The 18,439-nt window shown below is 57.7% G+C and overlaps 1 protein-coding gene across 5 annotated transcripts in view; it reads left to right on the forward strand.

The window, feature by feature from the left end:
- MLPH (melanophilin) overlaps positions 1-8,369 on the forward strand; it is a 45,763-nt gene extending 37,394 nt beyond the window's left edge. For 3 of the 5 annotated variants that reach the window (XM_021074499.1, XM_021074498.1, XM_021074501.1), the window contains 7 exons: positions 856-1,041; positions 1,278-1,433; positions 2,622-2,714; positions 3,788-3,865; positions 5,441-5,498; positions 6,395-6,495; positions 8,072-8,369. In XM_021074499.1, the coding sequence (XP_020930158.1) occupies positions 856-1,041; positions 1,278-1,433; positions 2,622-2,714; positions 3,788-3,865; positions 5,441-5,498; positions 6,395-6,495; positions 8,072-8,098 (699 nt within the window). In that variant the 3' untranslated portion in view covers positions 8,099-8,369. 5 annotated transcript variants of the gene reach the window in all.

An 18,439-nucleotide genomic window follows, 5' to 3' on the forward strand; every position in this document is an offset into this window, starting at 1 on the left:
TGTTGCCGTGAGCTGTGGTGTAGGTCACAGATGCAGCTCGGATCCCACATTGCTGTGGCTGTGGTGTAGGCCAGCAGCTACAACTCCGATTGGACCCCTAGCCTGGGGACCTCAATAAGCCCTAAAAAGACAAAAGAAGAAGAAGGGACACCACTCCCTATGTCAGAGGAAACGTCAGCATGCCGTTCACACAACTTCGTGGTTTTCCAAGAGTCACAAGTACACTAGGGACCCTTGTCATTCAGCTCCGAGCTGGAGTCTGAGAGTCTGTTTCCCACAGCAAAGCTGACGTGAGGCTCGTGGGAGAGGCCGTGGGCACACGGCCTGGCGCAGAAAGACATGCCGTGGATGGTGGACCTGAATGTCCCCGTCCTTGTGCGAGTTCAGACCCACCCCAGAGCCCTCGGCAGGTGCTGAGGCCACACAGCCGTCATGTACTTCAGTCTTAACACAGGGGAGCAGAGAAAAACCCAGAAAACAGACTTGTCAGCCCTGAGGCCCACCAGCCCCCCAGCCAAATGTCAAGTCTGGACTCAGGTTTGGCACTGCTGGGGTGCCGAACCCTAGGAAACAGCTTGGGGACCCAATGTGGGGGCGGAGGGAGGAATTGCCCTCCTCTGCCGAAAACGTCCAATGTCTTGCTCCAAAATGGCGTGTCTCGGGTAGCCCGGGTGCCATCAGCATCGCCAGGAAGGTCCCGGCCTGCACAGCGTGACTCTGGAGGAGGGACGGTCAGCAGGCACCTCGGCCACACTCAGCTGGGGCACAGAGGAGATCACAGCGCCAGCCGGGCCCCCGAGCCCTGCCTCTGCCCAGTGACCGACTGAATGAGATCCACCTGCTTGTCCATTTCAGGGTCCCGCTGGCAGTGAGCCCACGGCTGCTGACGTGGAGGAGGCGGCCCTCAAGAGGAAGCTGGAGGAGTTGACCCGCCACGTCAGTGACCGCGGGGCTTCATCCGCGGAGGAGGAGAGCCAGGACGAAGGGCTGGATCTGGACAGCAGCACCCCCATCAGGGAGCTCCCCAGGCCCGCCGCACAGGTGAGGCCACCCGGGGGGCCTCCACAGGACCCAGGCGGAGGTAGGGCCAGGGATCAACAGGGCCCAGTCACAACCACGGAGGAGCAGGAAGCCCCTGGACAATGGCCACAGAGGGTGCCCGTGGTCCAGCAGCCCCGGAGTTAAGAGAGAGCAGCAACCTCAGGATGGGACCTGTGCTGGTAAGGACCCTGCGGTCGCTCCTGCTGGGGGTCACTTTCACTGCTTCCCTTTCCTAGGTGAGCACAGCTGCTGGCCAAGCACCCAGATGGGAAAAGGACCCCCGGGGCCCTCAGGACCCCATGCAGCCCAAAAGGACCACCGACGAGGAGCTGTCGGAGCTGGAAGACAGAGTGGCCACCACAGTTTCAGAGGTGCAGCAGACAGAGAGCGAGGTAGTCTGAGCAGCCCCAGGGGGCAGGTGCCCCCCCAGATAGATGAGGACAACCCCCCCCCAGGGGCTCACGCAGAGGAGCCCCCTGTCAGCTTGAGCTTGGGGGCCTCTGCAGGACTCCCCCTCCCTCCCTCCTCCCACCCCCCCCGCCCCCGTCCTTTTCCCATTTAAGTTGGGACAGGTAGCATTTTCAGCCACCGAAGGAAGATGCTGACACGGACCCCTCCCTGTCCCACGAGGAGAGCTTCTCCAGAAGCAGGCTTAGATTTTAGGATGACCCGGGCTCAGGACCGACTCTGACGGAGGGTCAGCTTGTGAGCTGGAGCTCGGGTCCAGGGCTTGATTTAGGGTGACGGGGGTTCGGTGGTGTGCAGAAGTCAAAGCCAGGGCCTCTCAGAGACAGTCAAGGTGACTGGACTCTGCTCTGCCCTCCCCTGGGGGCCCCAGAGAAGAGGGGTCCGCCCCCCAGAGTGTGGAGGATCCAGCTCCCACTGCCCATCCCCAGGCCGCACACACACTGGAGGAGCGAACCAGCAGGGGAGCGTGGCGTTCAGTTATTCCCTCTTGCAGAGCCAACAATTCTCAATGCCCGAAGGTGGCAGGCACTGATTCGGGCGCAGAAGTTGCAGCTGTGGGAGCGTCTTAGACTGAGAGCCCATGCCTCCACTGCGCTTATGTTTGTAGCGGGAGGAGAGAGACAACAAATCAGTGAGCAGGGTTCATGAAGAGAGGGCAGCAGGTGCAAAGGCCCTGGGGTGTTATCAGGTGTGGTCTGTTCAGAGAGCAGCAGTGAAACCCTGATGCTGGATCAGACGGAGGGAGAGGGAATGGGTGAGAGGTTCCAGAGAGCCCCGGGGACCACAGGGGAGGATTTGGGGGCCCCTGGGGATCTGAATGGATCTGAATGGGGCCTGTTCCTATTTCCAGAGCTTCCTCCTCCACCTCTCCCCCCATCACTCCCCTCCCTCCATCTGTCACCAACGGGCCCCTCTCCTCCCACCTGGGGGCGACCCTCTGGACAACCTTGGAGGTGACTGCATGCGGAGCCCCAGGAGGTGCCCCTGGTTGGGACACCTGAGTTAGGGGTCGCGTGATGACATCCGCGAAGGGGGGCCGCCACTCTTCCTGTTCTGAGACCTGGAGAAGGGACATCAGAGTAACGTTTGTCTGTCTGTCTGTCCTTCCCCAGGTTTCTGATATCGAGTCCAGGATCGCAGCCTTGCAGGCGGCGGGGCTCACAGTGAGGCCCTCGGGAAAGGCCCGCAGGAAGTCCAACCTCCCGGTGAGTGGAGGGGCCGCGGGCCCCCGGGGGTCGTGCTGGAGAGACCGGCCGCCGCCGCCGCCGCCTCCTCCTCCTCCTCGCTGCAGCCTCCTTCCCTGTCACCGAGGGCTCCTTTTCATCCCTTCCTGTCGTTTCTAACTGAAGCAGGTCCTTTTTGGGGAGACCCTCAGCTCCTACGTGAGAACTGGAAACACGCCCACCTGCGTGTACACACACACACACACACGCACACACACGCACACACAGTTTAAAGACCAGAAGGAGCTGAACAACACCTGGTGCTGAGGGCTTAACACAGCGGCACCTCCCGGCAGATGTGACGAGGGGAAGCGGGTGGACGGGTGTGGGAGGGGCCTTCCCGGCCACAGAGCAGCCCCGGGACCAGCATCCTTCTCCCGGGTTCAAGTCAGGAGTCTCCAGACAGGTCTCAACGAGAGGAAATACAGCAGAAGAATGACTGGGGCTCCCAGCTGCATCCTGGATGGGGCTGCTGGTCAGACACCGGACGCCCAGTCAGACCTGAATTTCAGATCACTCGTTTTCTAGCTTAAGTATATCCCGTGTGCTATTTGGTACATATACCAAAGTGTTTCTTCGTTGTTGATCTGAAATTTAAAGCTAACTGGAGTTCTGTATTTTAATTTTTTAATTTTTTGCTTTTTAGGGTCACACCTGTGGCATGTGGAGGTTCCCAGGCCAGGGGTCACATCGGAGCTGCAGCCGCCAGCCTACACCACAGCCACAGCAATGCGAGATCCAAGCCACATCTGCGACCTACACCACAGCCACAGCAATGCCAGATCCGTAACCCACGGATCGAGGCCAGGGATCAAACCCGCATCCTCATGGTTTCTAGTCAGGTTCCTTACCAATGAGCCACCACGGGAACTCCCTGTGTTTTAATTTGCTAAGCCCGGCAGCGCTTGTCACAGAGCACCGAGTGGTGGGTTCCAGGGGGCTGACCGCCCTCTCCACGCTCCAGCCTGAGGCTGAAAGAGACCCTCCACCCTTGTGTCTGTGTCCAGAGGTCAAATGAGCAGCGATAATGCACAGGCTTCTTCCTTGTTCTCCAGATCTTTCTTCCGCGGCTTGTGGGGAAGTACGGCAGAACTGCTGAGGACTCAAGTGCACTCCCTTCAGATGAGGTCAAGGTATGTGTGAGTCCTTCCAAGCTCCAGAGGCTGGAAGAGGGTGAGCGGCTGGCCCGGCTTTTCCAGAAGCATGACGAGTCTGTGGGTGGGGGAGCTGAAATGTTCCGGCTCTAAGAACCCAAGTCTCACAGGCTGGCCTCCCCGGGTGCACACGGACGAAGGAGCGTTGCAGGGGGTTTGTCAGGAATGTTCAGGAAAGCCCAGCAGGGCCCTGGGACGGTGGGCAGAGGGGAGGAGGCGGGCGGACCCGGCGGGGGGTGGGGGCAGGCTCAGGGTAACACAGAGCCCTGGAGACATGCATGTCACGGGGTCGTCCTGTACAGGGGCCACGTGCTGGCTGTGTACCCCCCATGCCCACCCGTCACCGGTGACTCTTCACAGGGGCAGCCAGCTCCAGGGCCTGGGGACAGGCCTCCTCTGGGAGCTGTGGGTCCGGGCTCCGGGAGTGACCCCAGGAGCCAGTGTGCACGAGATGGCACAGGGACAGACCTGGGGTGTGGGCGGCAGCCCCACAGCATGCAGCGGGGAAGAGGGTGACACTCTTAACAGCTGCAGAGCGTGGGGGAGGGGCGGTCTGGGAGGGAGCAGAATCTCCTGGGTTTCAGGGTGTGGCCGGAGGTGCCAGACCCAGGGACCTACCAAGGGTGGCCTGTGCTCCAGGTCTTGCCTGCGGTCCCCTGTCACCGATAATGAACCTCTGGTCATGCCTGCTTCTCATGACAACAGTGGGTGGCTCTTCCCAGTTAAAAATGGGGTTTTTCTCCATCTTTCCTGTTGATGTTTACGAAACCTGGGGGGCGGGCGTGGACGGCACCCCCGCTGTCCCGAGGAGGAAAGGGAGCCTCAGGGAGGTAGACATACTGGACCGAGATCACACCAACCACAGTGACCGCCTCAGGCCCCCTGACTCCCCACCTCTCTCCTCAGGGCTGTGCTGCTCCCCAAGGTGTCACGGGAAGCCTAGGCCCAGAGGCTTCTGCACCCGGCCTCCTGGTACAGCCCATGACATGAGCCAGGCTGAGTCCCAGGGGGCCCTGTTGGCAAGACTTCCAGGGCAGTTAGGCTGTTTCATTCCCGCTTCACCCCTGAAGAGGCAAATCCGAGAACGAATTAGCCCATGTTAGAGAAGCAAGTAGCAGGAAAAGGGAGAGGGAGGGAAAGGTATGGGCCAAGAGCCATGGGGAGCTGGGACACATGAGGTACCATTAGCCTTTCAATCCTAAAAGGGGGCTACTGGCCCACTTTCCAGAGGAGGAGACTGAGTTCAGAGAGAATGCAAAGGGCCCCTATCACAGTGGGAAGGGGTTAGAACCCAGATCTATGGGGCTGAAAGTTAAGCTTTCCCCCGTACCCACCCAAAGTTGGCCATTCTCCGAAAATTAAGCGTCTCTTTTGTATCCTGGCATTTAGTGCTGACTTTATCAAACATGCATTTTAAGTTCAAATACTGCCAAAGAGCAGAAGACGCCTGCCCTGATTAATCAGAGTCTGGAAGAACAATGGCCAATTCAAACCTAGCTCCCACTAATCACTGCTGCAGCACAGGGATACCCAGGGACGGCATCTTTCTTCCAGGCGGCGGCTGTGCCCTCTCTTGTGAGGGGGAAGCTCAATCATTACTCCAAAGGCCAAGGTAAGAGTCACCTGCTTCCCTCGTCCCCCGGGCCTGGGAGATAAACTCAGGGGCGTGAAAATGATCAGGGCCCTGTATTTCTGTGTAACCGTGGGACCCAGCATCTCACACCCTTGATGCCCGAAGGGCACTCCGATGCTTCCAACCACCTTCAGGGACCGTCCCTGCGCGTTGGTGTCGGGGTACCTGGATTTGCGGCTTTACGCCTGTACAGGTGGAGGTGGTGGTTTCTGTGTCCTGCGTTGTAAACCGTCTGATGCAGCGCACAGCTCCTGGCCTTACACGGGGCCCAGAGCGTGATTAGCCTCCCTGATGTCCTGCTGGTGGCAAGGACATCAGCTTGGCCAAAGGGCTGTAAGGCCTGGTCGTCTGCGCAGCGCCAGGCGGGGCTCTGGGGAATCTTGGATGCTGGTCCATCACTCACCTCGCAGCCCGACCACAGCTCCTGCCCCAGTTCCCGACCCGGTCCCCCACTGCTGAGCCCTTGCGGGCGGGCCCTTGTCATGCCTCCTGTTAGCCTGTGTCTGAGCGGAACCCTTGCCACCCCGTCCTCCCAGCTCCCCCACCTCCCTGGTCCCACAAGGGGGTCTCTGATGTCCTCCCCTGCTCACAAACAGCCCTTGGCTCCCAAGTGCCTACAGAAGGAAGTGGGGTTGCTGTGTCCGGCTTCCAGACGTTCTCGTTTGCCACCTGCGGGACCCCCACCCACCTCCGCTCGCCCGCCTGGGGGCCTTTCCCCTGCACTGGATTTATGTCTTCTCCCAGGGACAGACGGGCTTTCCCAAAAGAGAAAAGACGTGTTGATCTCTACGCGCCTTTTAAAATTTCTTAGGAGGCAAAGACAATTGTTTGTAGGTTTGTGATTAACAAGCAACCTCCCTGCCTTTCCCCCAAAGACAAGGAGGGTGACCCCTTCCCCCGGGAATCTGTGTACCGGGGGTCGCTGACTCAGAGGAACCCCAACGGCAGGAAGGCAGCCGCCAGCCACAGCTTTGCGGTAAGTTTTCTATTTACCGAGGCGGCTTTACAGTTCTGTGCGCTGTCAGATCGACCTGTTGATAACACATCTTCAGATAAAGGATTGGGATAAACTGATGAGAAGTCACATCAGCAAAAGCTGTAAAGGAAAATCGAAAGCATTCCTTAAAGGTACCAGAGTTTCCTGGGGATGGGCTGCTTGCCCTGGGTGGGTCTCGGCTTGGGGACGGGGACAGCCCATGAGGCAGGGAGCCCCACTGCCTCCCCCCCCAAGTCTGTAACATCGTTCCAGTGAGCCACCTGTGCAGCTGCCAGGGTCAAGGCTGTCCCCCGACTTCCGTGGGTGGGGCTCCCTGCAGAAGGAGCTTGCACTTCCTACCAAAGCCCGAGGAGTATCAGGCTGGCCAGGAGGGGCCGTGGCCTTGATCTTACAGACCTGGTGGTTCCAGCCACAGGAAAGCCTGGGGGAGCGCTGGCTTTTCTGATGCAGGTGCCCCCTGCCTGGAGCCATAGCAGCGCTTCACAAACAGGGCGCTGTGACAGCTCGAGACAGCTGAGCCCTAGGACCACGCAGTCATGCCCACTTCACATGGGTGGGCATGAGGACTCAGTGACCACAGTCGGGGTCCAGAGGTCCAGACACCCTCGAGGCCCACAGCTGTCCACAGCCACATCCACCTGCCAGCTGCCACCACCCAGCAGGGAATCTGACTTCACACCAGTTATAGGAGTCTGAGCCATCGGCTTGGCTGTTCAGGGAGATGGGGAGACAGCTCTGTTCTTCCAGGAGCTCCACTTTCAAATGGGATTTCAGCCTCTATGATTGTGTACGAGCCTTATGTTGGCAGGCAGGGGGGTGGCACACGTGGCTGATTCAGCCAGCTTTAGGCCACCCCGGACGAGGGGACACATTTGAAGGGGAATGACAGACGGCAGAGGTGCCCTGCCAGGCCTGCCTGAGCCCAAAAGAGGCCACCTGGACCTTGACCAGAACGGGTCCAGCAGGCAGGAGGCCAATGGAAATTAATTAGAAGGTGCTGGAGTTCCCGTTGTGGCACAGAGGGTTAAGAAGTCAATGGCAGCAGCTTAGGTCCCTGTGAAGGGGAGAGTTCAGTCCCCAGCCCAGCAACTTCTATACGCTGTGGGTGCGGCCACGCAAAGGAACAGGAGGAAATTGCCAATGGAAACTTGAAAGTCTAAATGCTTTCAAATTAGAACACACCTTCCTGTGCGTCGGAGCTGAAAATGTCAAATACTTTCCGTCCTTACAACCCAGTTGATGAGAGTCGTTGACCCACGTTCATAGCTGGGGACACGGAGGCAGAGAAAGACTGAATAAAGACCCAGAAGAGATTGATTGATACCTCTGACTAACAGGGGTGTGTGTGTACATACGTGTATTTGTGTGTCTGTCTGTGTACGTGCCCATGTGTGTTTGTGTACACACTTATAATCTAAGTTTGTGTCTACCTGTGAACACACCAGTGCATTGCCTCTGTGCCTGCCTGGGTGTTTCTGGGCGTGTGCCTGCATGTGTGTGCACGCGTGTGCACCCCTGTAATGGTGCATGCTGATGTGTCCACGTGTGTTCGCAGAAGCCTGTGATGACCCACCAGCCCTAAAAAAGAGGTTCGTCTGCACAGGACAGAGTGACAGAGCGGCCTGTCCCATCTCCCGCGCCACCTGCCCTGCGTGTGCTGCTGCACAGGGTCCCATCCAGGTTGGAGTCCCATCTGCCAGCTGATAGCAGTTCTCAGACCGCCACCGCCTCACCCACGTTCACAGACAGCCCCCAAGGCCACCCCCGCCAGCCTGCTCTGACCCATGAGAATCCCCAAGCTGATGTGTCTTTCTTTTAGGGCAACATGGTTTAAACTTTTTGAAGGACACAAAGACCTTGCTAGTGTGATCTTTTACGCCTTTCTCTGCGGGCTCGCTCGTCTTGCTTTCAGGAGTGGAGGGAAGAGGGGTGACCCGTTACTGCACCTGCCATCTGTGTGTTCTTGACTCTGACTCTTGGAGCGTGGGCGGGAGGGCGGGGGCTTCTGGGGGGTTGCTGCTGGACATCAGGACAAGTGGCTGCACTCATGTCTGTCCGAATAAGAGGGTGGGGTAAGAGGGTGGGGTAGACCCCTGGCCCCTTACACACACACCTGGTCTGCGGGTTCCCCTGGGGTTCACAGGCGGGAGGCATGACGCTGAGGTCAAGGACAGAGCCCCCGAGTGGGAGCGAGTGAGCACCCATTCAGAGCCCAGAGGCAGGTGCAGTCGGCGGAGCTGTAGGTGGGCAGACAGAAGCCCGGGGTCCGGCCTGGCACCACCACCCGCCACAGTGGGATCCGGGGGATGAGGGCCACACCCATCAGTGCTGCCTTCCTGCCACTTGCTTCCGGTCTGCGGACCAGCTCCGGGGTCTCTACTGCGGACAGTCTGGGATTCAGGGCCACGTCTGCGTGTCTGTGCAGCTCGTCCAGCTTGAGGGGAGGCCCTGGGACCCTCAGAGCCGCCTTGAGCTCAGTGACCCTGTCTCCCCACCCCTGTCCCGAGCGTGGCTCTGTGCCTCTCAGGGGCCAGCTTCATCCTCAGAACAGCCCGCTGTGCAGAGCAGGGAACTGAGCCCTGAGCGTGAGCCTCCCCTGGAGCTAGAAGCCACCTGATGATGCTCTAACACGTTCCAGAGTGCCTTTGGGTCAGTTTTAACCTTTCTCTCAAATGGCTCGGTGTCTGTGTCCAAATGAAACGGTAACCGACAGACGGGGGTGAATAAAGGATGCCCGAGAGCCTTTTATGCCAGACCTTCTTCCGAGCCGACTGGGGACACAACCCACCCACCTGAGCTCCTTTCACACTAAGCCCGTGAGGTCACGGTCACTGCAGAGATCACGTCGTCGTTGGCCGGCTGGCCCCTGGTGGCTCCAGGGCACTGCTCAGAACACAGCATCCTGGAGTTTCCATCGTGGCTCAGTGCTAACGAACCCGACTAGTATCCATGAGGACGAGGGTTCAATCCCTGCCTTGCTCAGTGGGTTAAGGATCCGGTGTTGCCATGAGCTGTGGTGAAGTTCGCAGATGCGGCTCAGATCCCGTGTTGCTGTGGCTGTGATGTAGGTTGGCAGCTGCAGCTCCGATTGGACCCATCACCTGGGAACCTCATATGCCGCGGGCGCAGCCCTAAAAAGCAAAAAAAGCAGCATCAGAGTTGATCCGAATGCCCGGGCTTCAGGTTGTGCTGGGATTGGCGGAAAAGGTGGATCTGATGCTGCTTAGAATGAAAGCCGGTTGACACACGCAGCTCCTAATTCTACGCCTAAAACGATGACAAGCTTCCTGTTAAGTGTCCGTCTTTTTGGCGTAACCTCTCCTTGTTCAGAACGTGAAGTCCACGTGAGTTCCCGGCATCGAGGAGGAGTCTGCTGGCCTGTGCACGCCCTTGGATGTGGGTGTAACAGGAACAGCGGGTCCTCTGCCCCAGAGCCTTAGTGGGCATTGAGCTTCCTTGCTGACCCGAGTTCAGAGACCCTCCACCCCAGAAGCACCTGGTCCCCTCTTTGAGAACGGCCTCGCAGGGGCTCCGATAGGGTCAGCGTCATACACACTCATTCATTCACTCAGCAGAGTCACCTGACCACGTGCAGGGCCTGGGCATCTGTGCTCATCTCGTGGGCAGTGGCCAGGGTGGCGGGGTGTGAGTCCTCCGTCCAGTCTCCTGTGCCGGCTCCTGGCCCCTCCAGCCCCTTGATGTCTGGCCTCCTTTTCGTCCTCATCAGGCCCCACGGCTTTAGGCTCCTGTCGCTGGATTGCAGCCCAGACACCCCGAGTCCCCACCACAGACCCCCTCCTCCTGCATCTCCAAGTCAGCCCAGCCCATGCAGTCTTACCCCCAAACCCTGCTGTGCCCACTGAGACCAACTCTGTCCTCCCAGGGCTCCGGCCAAGGCTCAGGGTCTTCTTTTACCCTTCCTTCACGCCACGTCCTGTTGGGGAAACCAGGCCGCCCTGCCTCCCTCGTTGGCACCACTCCACACCTCCCACCATCCCCCCCCTCAGCAGCTGGGTTCCTTCCTTGGAGTGTGGGGAGAGTTTTTTGTTGGTTTTGTTGTTGTTGTTGTTGTTGTTGTTTTTGGTCTTTGGTTTTTTTTCCAGGGCTGTACCCATGACATATGGAGGGTCCCAGGTAGGGGTCCAATCAGAGCTGCAGCCGCTGGCCTACACCACAGCCACAGCAAGGCAGGATCCTTAACCCACTGAGCAAGGCCAGGGATCGAACCCGCAACCTCATGGATACTAGTCGGGTTCATTAACCACTGAGCCACGATGGGAACTCCTTTGGAGTGTATTTTTATGCCAAAGCTGCCCCTTGGTTATTTCTGGGACTCCAGGTCTGCTTTACATGCTCATGCCTTCTCCCCACCTCAGCGTGTTTGAGTCCTGTCATGTGTCACATGGCGGCTGGCCTTCTGTTTCCAGGGTAACGTGGGGTCAGTGTGCTATTGTTTTCTTGAGACCGTTGTGACCTGTGGACTCGTGTCCCCTGGGAGGGCTGGCTGCTCTCTCTGCCTGGGGCATCAGGAGGGTCACCGGCTCTCCCCCCATTCCATCCCGGGGCCACCATGTGCTGCACCTCATCCCCCAGCCCCACCTTCCTGGAAAGCTCCCTGAGTCCTTTTCTTCCTTTTCCCAGTAGCAGGTGCACCCACTAGAGGCCAGAGGCCCCAGTCTGTGCAAGTGAACCACCCACAGCACCAGTTTAGGGAAGCAGGCTGGGAGGAGGCACACCTGTGCCGGGGCAGCGAGCGGCCCTGCTCCCGGACCCAGGGCAATGCTGCAGGAACAGGAGCTGTGTGTGTGACCTCGCGGAGTGGTTACAGGAGCCCGACCACCAGGCAGCCCTGCACGCGGGGGACCACAGCAGCCTGGCACCACCTGCCACGCAGCCACCGGACTGAGGGTTCTCAGCGGGGACATGGGTGGCGGCAGCCACAGATGGGCACCCTCCCACCTGGCCCTCAGAAGCAGTGCTGACCTCTTCGGCTGACGGAGCCCCGGGGCACCTGTTCTTCCTGGGATGAGGTCCTGATGGTGACCCCTGGGGGGCACACAGAAGATGAATCAGGAGAATGGGAGACGTGACCATATTTGGGTCCCAGGCCAGTAAAGAGTCATTGTCACTGGTCCACCCAGCAGCCCAGCCGGAAGTGGGCTCCTCTGCTGAGTAAAAAAGTGGAAATGCCACAGAGGTCACGAGACTCACCCAAGCTGGTCCACCAGAGGCCAGATTCCACCTCAGGACTGCAGAGAGGCTAGAGGTGCTGTTTTTCTGCCGTGTCAGCATCTCCAGTAAATGGCAAATGCCTCCTGCCCTCGCCCTCCTCCCAGCATCATCACGTGGCTGGGCAAGCTCTCCATGGGTCCTTGGTCCTGGGGGACCCTCTTCAATGCAGCCACTTGGGAGGACAGTCATTTGCCATCCCAGTCTTTCACCCCCAATCCAGGCTTTCCCTTGGGCTTAGGGGTTGTGCCTTTATGGCTCCTGGGCAGAACTGCAGGGGTTTCAGGTGAGAAGAAACCAGGTATGGTTTCACAGGTGACCTCCCAGGTCTCATCAGCTGCTTTCCTTGGGGGCCTAAGGACCCAGCCGCAAAGGCACATGGGAGGGCCCCTCTGAGGGCCAAGAACCAGCATTCAGCACGATGGCTGGAGCCAAGGAATCTTTTTTTTAGCACCACACCTGTGCCACATGGAGGTTCCCAGAATAGGGGTCCAATTGGAGCTACGGCTGCCAGCCTGCACCACAGCCATAGCAACACCAGATCCTTAACCCACTGAGCGAGGCCAGGGATCAAACCCACAACGTCATGGTTCCTAGTCAGATTTGTTGCCACTGCACCATGATGGGAAGTCCTGGAGCCAAGGAATCTTTAAGCACCGTGCCTGCATCTCCAAAGCTATTTTTTATAAAGAATTGCTATGACATATGAGGTACATTTACACTTTATTGGGAAGAAAACAGAAAAGATAGATAAGCTAAGAAAAGAAGATAAGCAAAAGCAGAGTTCCTTTGCGGTGCAGTGGGTTAAGGATCCGGGGTTGTCACTGCAGCAGCTCAGGAAGCTGCCATGGCACAGATGCGATCCCCAGCCCTGGAACATGCTACAGGCACAACCAAAAAAAAAAAGAGCAAGAGAGAGAAAGAGAATATGATAAGCAAAAGAAAAAGAATCCTCTCTCAAGTTTCTTCCCCCAGACATCCATTCATATTTGAGCTTTTAGGTAAAACTTCTGTGAGTTGATTTACTGGTAAGTAGGTGAAGCCCATTCCGGAAATTCTGTCACAGCTCTAGCGTCTCAGGAAAAAGCCAGCCAAGGAAAGAGTGTTTTATGCTCTTCCATTGCCCTGATTCCCCTGAAAACGTCTACAGCAAAGTCTGCCCAGAGATAAATAAACAAGCCAGCCTCAAAGTCCTTCTATACCTGCAGCTTGATGGCACTTGGGCTCAGAATCCCAAGGAAATTGTCACACTGGAGAAAGTGATGCTTTGCTACATCCCTGGTTAATTTTATGTGTCAATGTGGCTTGCCTATGGTGCCCAGGGTTTGGTCCAACACCAGTCTAGAGGTTGCTGTGAAGGTGATTTTTGGGTGAGATTAAAGGTGGGCCTGGTCTAATCAGTGGAAGCCCTTAATGAGGAAAAAGACTGAAGTTCCCCAGGAAAGGGAATTCTGCCTCCAGAGGGCCTGCAGACTCGAGCTGCAAGATCGGCTCTTCCCTGGTCTCCAGCCTACTGGCTGCCCGAAGATTTCAGACTTACTAGGCCCAAAGTCGCATGAGCCAATTCCATAAAATGCCTCTCTCTCCCCCTCTCTTCTCCTGAACACACACACACCCTCTTGGTCCTGTTTCTCAGCAGAACTCTGATTAGCACACAGCTCCCACATAGTAAAAGCCTCATCCAAAGTCTCTCAAATCATTGCATCTGAAGCTTCAAAACCAGCTGGACGGGAGCCACGATCTTGGCCTGGAGACACCCCTGCTTTGGGTCCCGAGGGCAGGGCTAGGTTCCCGGAGCCGCTGCCTCTTAAGGCAGGAAGAGACCCCGCCACTGCCCATCTGCCTCTCACTGCAACTCCATCTCACTCAGGTCTCTGGCTTCAACCCCAGCTTTCTAACCTGCAGACGAGGGCTGCAACATTTTCCCGAGAATCTGGATTTTCAGATGCCATCTACATCCGCAGACACCCTCTACATCAGCAAGAGCTTTGCAGGGAACTGAAGATTCCACTCACTACGGCCGATCGATCAGCAGCTACAACTCGGGCAATTCCCCAGGCTCCCTTTCTGTCCGATTGTGTGTTTCCAGGAGTCCAGGAGAATCCCATGTTTAAGAAACACAAGGACCAAAACCACAGACTCTAGTTTTTTTCTAGGAACAAGAGCCAGAAAGAAATGGGTCACCAGTCACTCAGACACACTTATGGAGTGTCGCTTATTTTCCCTGGGCTGTCCTGACAAAGGACGACAGGCAAGGTGGCTTAGAAAGACCCAAATGCATTCTCTCACCTTTCAGGAGGACAGAAGCCCCAAATCAAGGTGTCAGCAGGCTTGGTTCCTTCCGGAGGCTCCAAGGGGGAAACTTCCTGATGCTTCTCCCCCAGCTTCGGTGGCTGCTGGAGCCCTTGACCTCATGACTGGGCTTGTGGCTGCGTCCCTGCGGTCCTGCCTCCATCTCCACGTCACCTTTCTCCTCGTGTCTCTGCCCGTCTACCCTCTTGTAAGGACACCAGTGACTGCATTCAGGGCTCCTTTATTCCAGAGTGAGCTCATCTTCACAAATTCCATCTGCCGAGATCTTATTTCCAAAAAAAGTCACATCTGAGCTTCCAGGTGGACGTGAATCTGGGAGGGACACTGTTGAACCCGCTCTGGAGCACGATTGTGGTCCAAATACCCAAACCAAGACCATCCATCATCACGCTACTTCCTAGTGCCCGCTGCGTGCCTGGCAAACTATAAACATGCAGAGATCTCAAAACGGCGAGGTTCGGAGTGCCCCCTGTGGCTCAGTGGGTTAGGAATCTGACTCGTTTCCATGAGGACGTAGGTTCAATCCCTGGCCCCTCTCAGTGTGTTAAGGATCCAGGGTTGCTGTGAGCTGTGGGGTAGGTACGGCCCTAAAAAGAAAAAAAAGAATCTTCTAGCTTCATCCCGGAGAGCGGGTCCTCACTGCACCGAGGTCAGGGGCCCCCCCGCCTGGCTCCCCAAGGGCAGGAACAGCATCGGCCCACAGCAGCCCGGCTCCCAGGGAGCCTTCTCCCCAGGATGGAGGGGGGCCACGCACCAGTGACCTCTCTGAGCTTCTGTCTGGACCGGGAGCTGCACATCGCACTGTTCAGGAGGTGCCCACGGCCTCTCCAGCCCTGATTCCGACTAGAGCCTGCAGCGCCCACAGCTTATGGCTCTGGACACATGAGACCGAGTGAGCAGGGCCACGCGTGCCCCACGTGCTGGCCAATCAGAGCTGCACCGAGCCCTGGGAAGCCCTCCTCTGGGACAAGCAGGGTCCGTAGATCCCACGTATGTGCGGTTCCAGAAGCCAGCCTGTGGTCTTTCCCCAAGGGGCTGAGGGTCACCCTGTGTGGTGAATGCCTAGCCCACACCTGTTACGATGTTCCAGCTAGAGACACAGACGAGGGAGCAGCAGACTGCGGCCCACGGGCCAAACCCGGCCCCTGGCATTCTCGTAAAGAACACCGGGCAGGCACCCCGCCTTGGCTAGCCATCTCAAATGAGGTGGCTGATTGTGTGCTTCAGAGACCCTCTGGCCCCCATGCCGAGTGGGTGGGGGTGGGAGTGGTAACCGCAGACCACCAGGCAAAGGGCCCTGCTGGCGGGCGCCCTCGCCCCAGCCCTGACTCAGGGGCTTGGGCCTCTGCTGGGCCCTGCCTCCTCCGGCCTCCGTGGCCCTACTCCCTGGGCGCCTCCCATCCTTCCTCTGCCCACCTGGCCTCTTCCCCCCTCACCCAGGTGCGCGCATCTTCTCCGGGATGTTCACGGCCACCTGTGTTCTGTTCGCACCTGTGTTCAGGTCCACGGCCGAGGCCTCTCTGGGGAGTTCCAGAAGCACAGAGCGGCACCTGGCCGCCCCGCAGGCTCCTCTGCCCCTGCCAGCCCTAAAATCAGCTTTCCTCCTGTCCCCACAGCTCCCGGGAAGCCCACCACCCACGAAAGCTTCATCGCCAGGAACAGGCAGCAGTGGGAGGACTGACCTTCGGAGGCCAGGAGCTGCTCTGGAGCTTTCCTGGAAGCCTGACAGGGGCAGAAGGAGGGCTCACACCTGCGAGGGGACCGGCCCTGCGCTCCTCCTGGGAGTGAGCTCCCTCAGACCACGCTCAACGGCACTCGGCTCACCCTGGATGTCACCTGTAACTATTCACCATACAAACGGGTTCCGGTCTCAGATGCAAGATGAGTGGTACAACAAGAGGCAGCTACTGTAAGTACACAGATTTTTTAAGAACTTAAGGACATGGGTGTTCATTGAAAAGAGAAGATTCAAAATGCCTGGGTCTGGGAGTTCGTGCAATGGCACGGAGCTTTAAGAATCCTACCGAAGGGAGTTCCCATTGTGGTGTATCCAGGAGGATGTGGGTTTGATCCCTGGCCCGAGTTGCTCTGGCTGTGGCTGTGGCCAGCAGCTGTGGCTCCAGTTTGTCCCCTAGCCTGAGAACTTCTGTATGCCGTGGGTGCAGCCCTAAAAAGAAAGGAAAAAAGAATCCTACTGCAGCGGCTTGGGTCACTGCAAAGGCTCAAGTTCGATCCCCAGCCAGGTACACTGGGTTAAGGATCCAGCATTGCTGCAGCTGTGGTGTAGGTTGCAAGGTGGCTCAGATTCAGTCCCTGGCCTGGAGAACTTCCAAGTGCTGCAGGTGTGACCACAAAAAATTGGAAAAATGAAGAGCAAAATGCATGAGTCCAGTGAATCTACCCAGAACATTTGGGAGAAGAACACAAGAAGGAAATACATGGCAGGTGACTAAGATTGGCTTCTCTGATATTATGGATATGTTTTTTGCATTTTTCTGTATGTGCTGAATTACTTTCAAATATAAAGAAACTGCTTCTATAATCAAAATAAACTAGTTCCTTATTTATTTTTAACAGAAATATATTTATTTATCATTGTAATAAACTTGTTCAAGCATTAATTGTATCCACTCTGGAAAAGCTTAGAAAAAAGATATTTTAAGTGATGGAAACAGGACGAAAGGGTTTGCCTGTAATGAACACAGCTGTGGAGAGCCACGTAGGCAATGGACCAGGCCTGGGAAGGGTTACGAGGGCCTCAAAGAGCTGGAGAGGCTTGGGCGACCTGTCCCTTCTCCTTCCACTGGAAACCCTGACTTAAAGGAGGAGGGGGGAGCGGCCGCAGGGTCACCTCTGTGTCAGCCGTCTGGAGGGCTCGGTGATGCCTGGACCAGTGGCGCCTGACTCCGCAGTCTGCCCAAAGCGTGAAGGAGGGACACTAATGTGTTTTAAAACCACTCAGCCCCAATGAAATTACATAACCCAGGAAGAGCCAAATCACATCACTGATGAGAGATTTTGAAAAAAAAAAAATAGAAGAAAAAAGGAAAAGTCTCTCTTGTGACGCTGCCCAGTGAGGAAGGCGGGCGGGGAGGGACGGGTGGGTGCCAGGGTGGGCTCCTTCCTCTGGGGCTATAAAAGGGTGAGCTGGCTCCCACTGGGTCACCATTCCGGCCACAGCGCTCGCCAGCCCCGTGGGAACCTCGGTGAGTAGCTCACAGGTGCTGGAGGGCTCAGGGTCCCTGACATCCACCCTCCACCCACCCCCAACCCCCACCCCAACCCCCACCCCACAAACATTCCCCCCTGTCCTGGCAGCCAGGACCAGCACAGCAGGGGGTGGGGGGTGGACAGAAGGGGCAGCCAGCTCACCCACTGTGCGTCTGAGGGCCACCCCTGCCTGCTGGCCCCGGGGCACAGGACTGTCTACGGAGGAGACAGAGGGTCAAGCTGTCCAGGCCACCCCACTAGGAATGCAGACTGGGAACCCCCCCAGGACAGCAAACCTCCCGCTGTCTGGAGCTGGAGGAAGGTCCTGGATAAGGAACCAGATGCCTACACCTCCGGGGTCTCCTGAGATGCCCTCCACCCAGCAGGGGTTCCAGCCCAGGGGGAGGAGCAATCAGCTGGGCCCCCAACGGCGTGCATCTCTTCATCACTCTGTTTCAAAGATGGCACCTCCATTTCCTCCAAGGTGGAGACCCCTGCCACTGCGTGTGACACCCCAGCATGCCCCTAAAAAGGAGAGGGGTGGGTCTTTTAAATCTCTCAGATGGAGAGCACTTTCCGTGCGGGGCTCAGGGAGGCTGGAGAGCCAAGGTCGGCAGAGAGGCCCTCCCCGAAGGAGGCAGACTCTCTGGCATCTTCCAATGGTTCCTGAAGTGCCAAGGGTGGGGCCCCTACAGGAGGAGTTGCCAAGTCTGAAGAACGGATGCTCGGCCCCAGCAGGGTGAGGAGTGGGTTCTCTGGGTGCCTCCACGGACCGCAGCCTCCTCTCCCCGCCAGCGGGACTGGGTGGGGGCAGGTCCACCTGCTGCAGGTTGATCTTGGAGACTCAGTGGCTTGGATCTGGGTCATGGGGAGGGTGAGTGCTCTAGGTAAGAACACAGTGCCCTGCTGTTGGCTGACCTTCTCCAGTGGGCACAGGGCAGGATGGAGCCCGGCCGAGTGAGGAAAAGAGCCCCGCACCGGGCTCCAGGCTCAGCATCCCCAGCACCCCCACCCCCTGCCTGTCTCCATCTCTGCAGCAACCCTGGGCTCCTCCAGGGGGTCCTGCCCAGCCTGCTTGCCTCTGCCCCCCCACCCCCCGCTGAGGACTGGATGCACACACACAGCGGTGCAGGGGCCTCCCGCACTCACACAGACACAGACAGACAGACGG

Source organism: Sus scrofa, chromosome 15, assembly GCF_000003025.6.
Source record: "Sus scrofa isolate TJ Tabasco breed Duroc chromosome 15, Sscrofa11.1, whole genome shotgun sequence".
NCBI classification, from domain to species: domain Eukaryota; kingdom Metazoa; phylum Chordata; class Mammalia; order Artiodactyla; family Suidae; genus Sus; species Sus scrofa.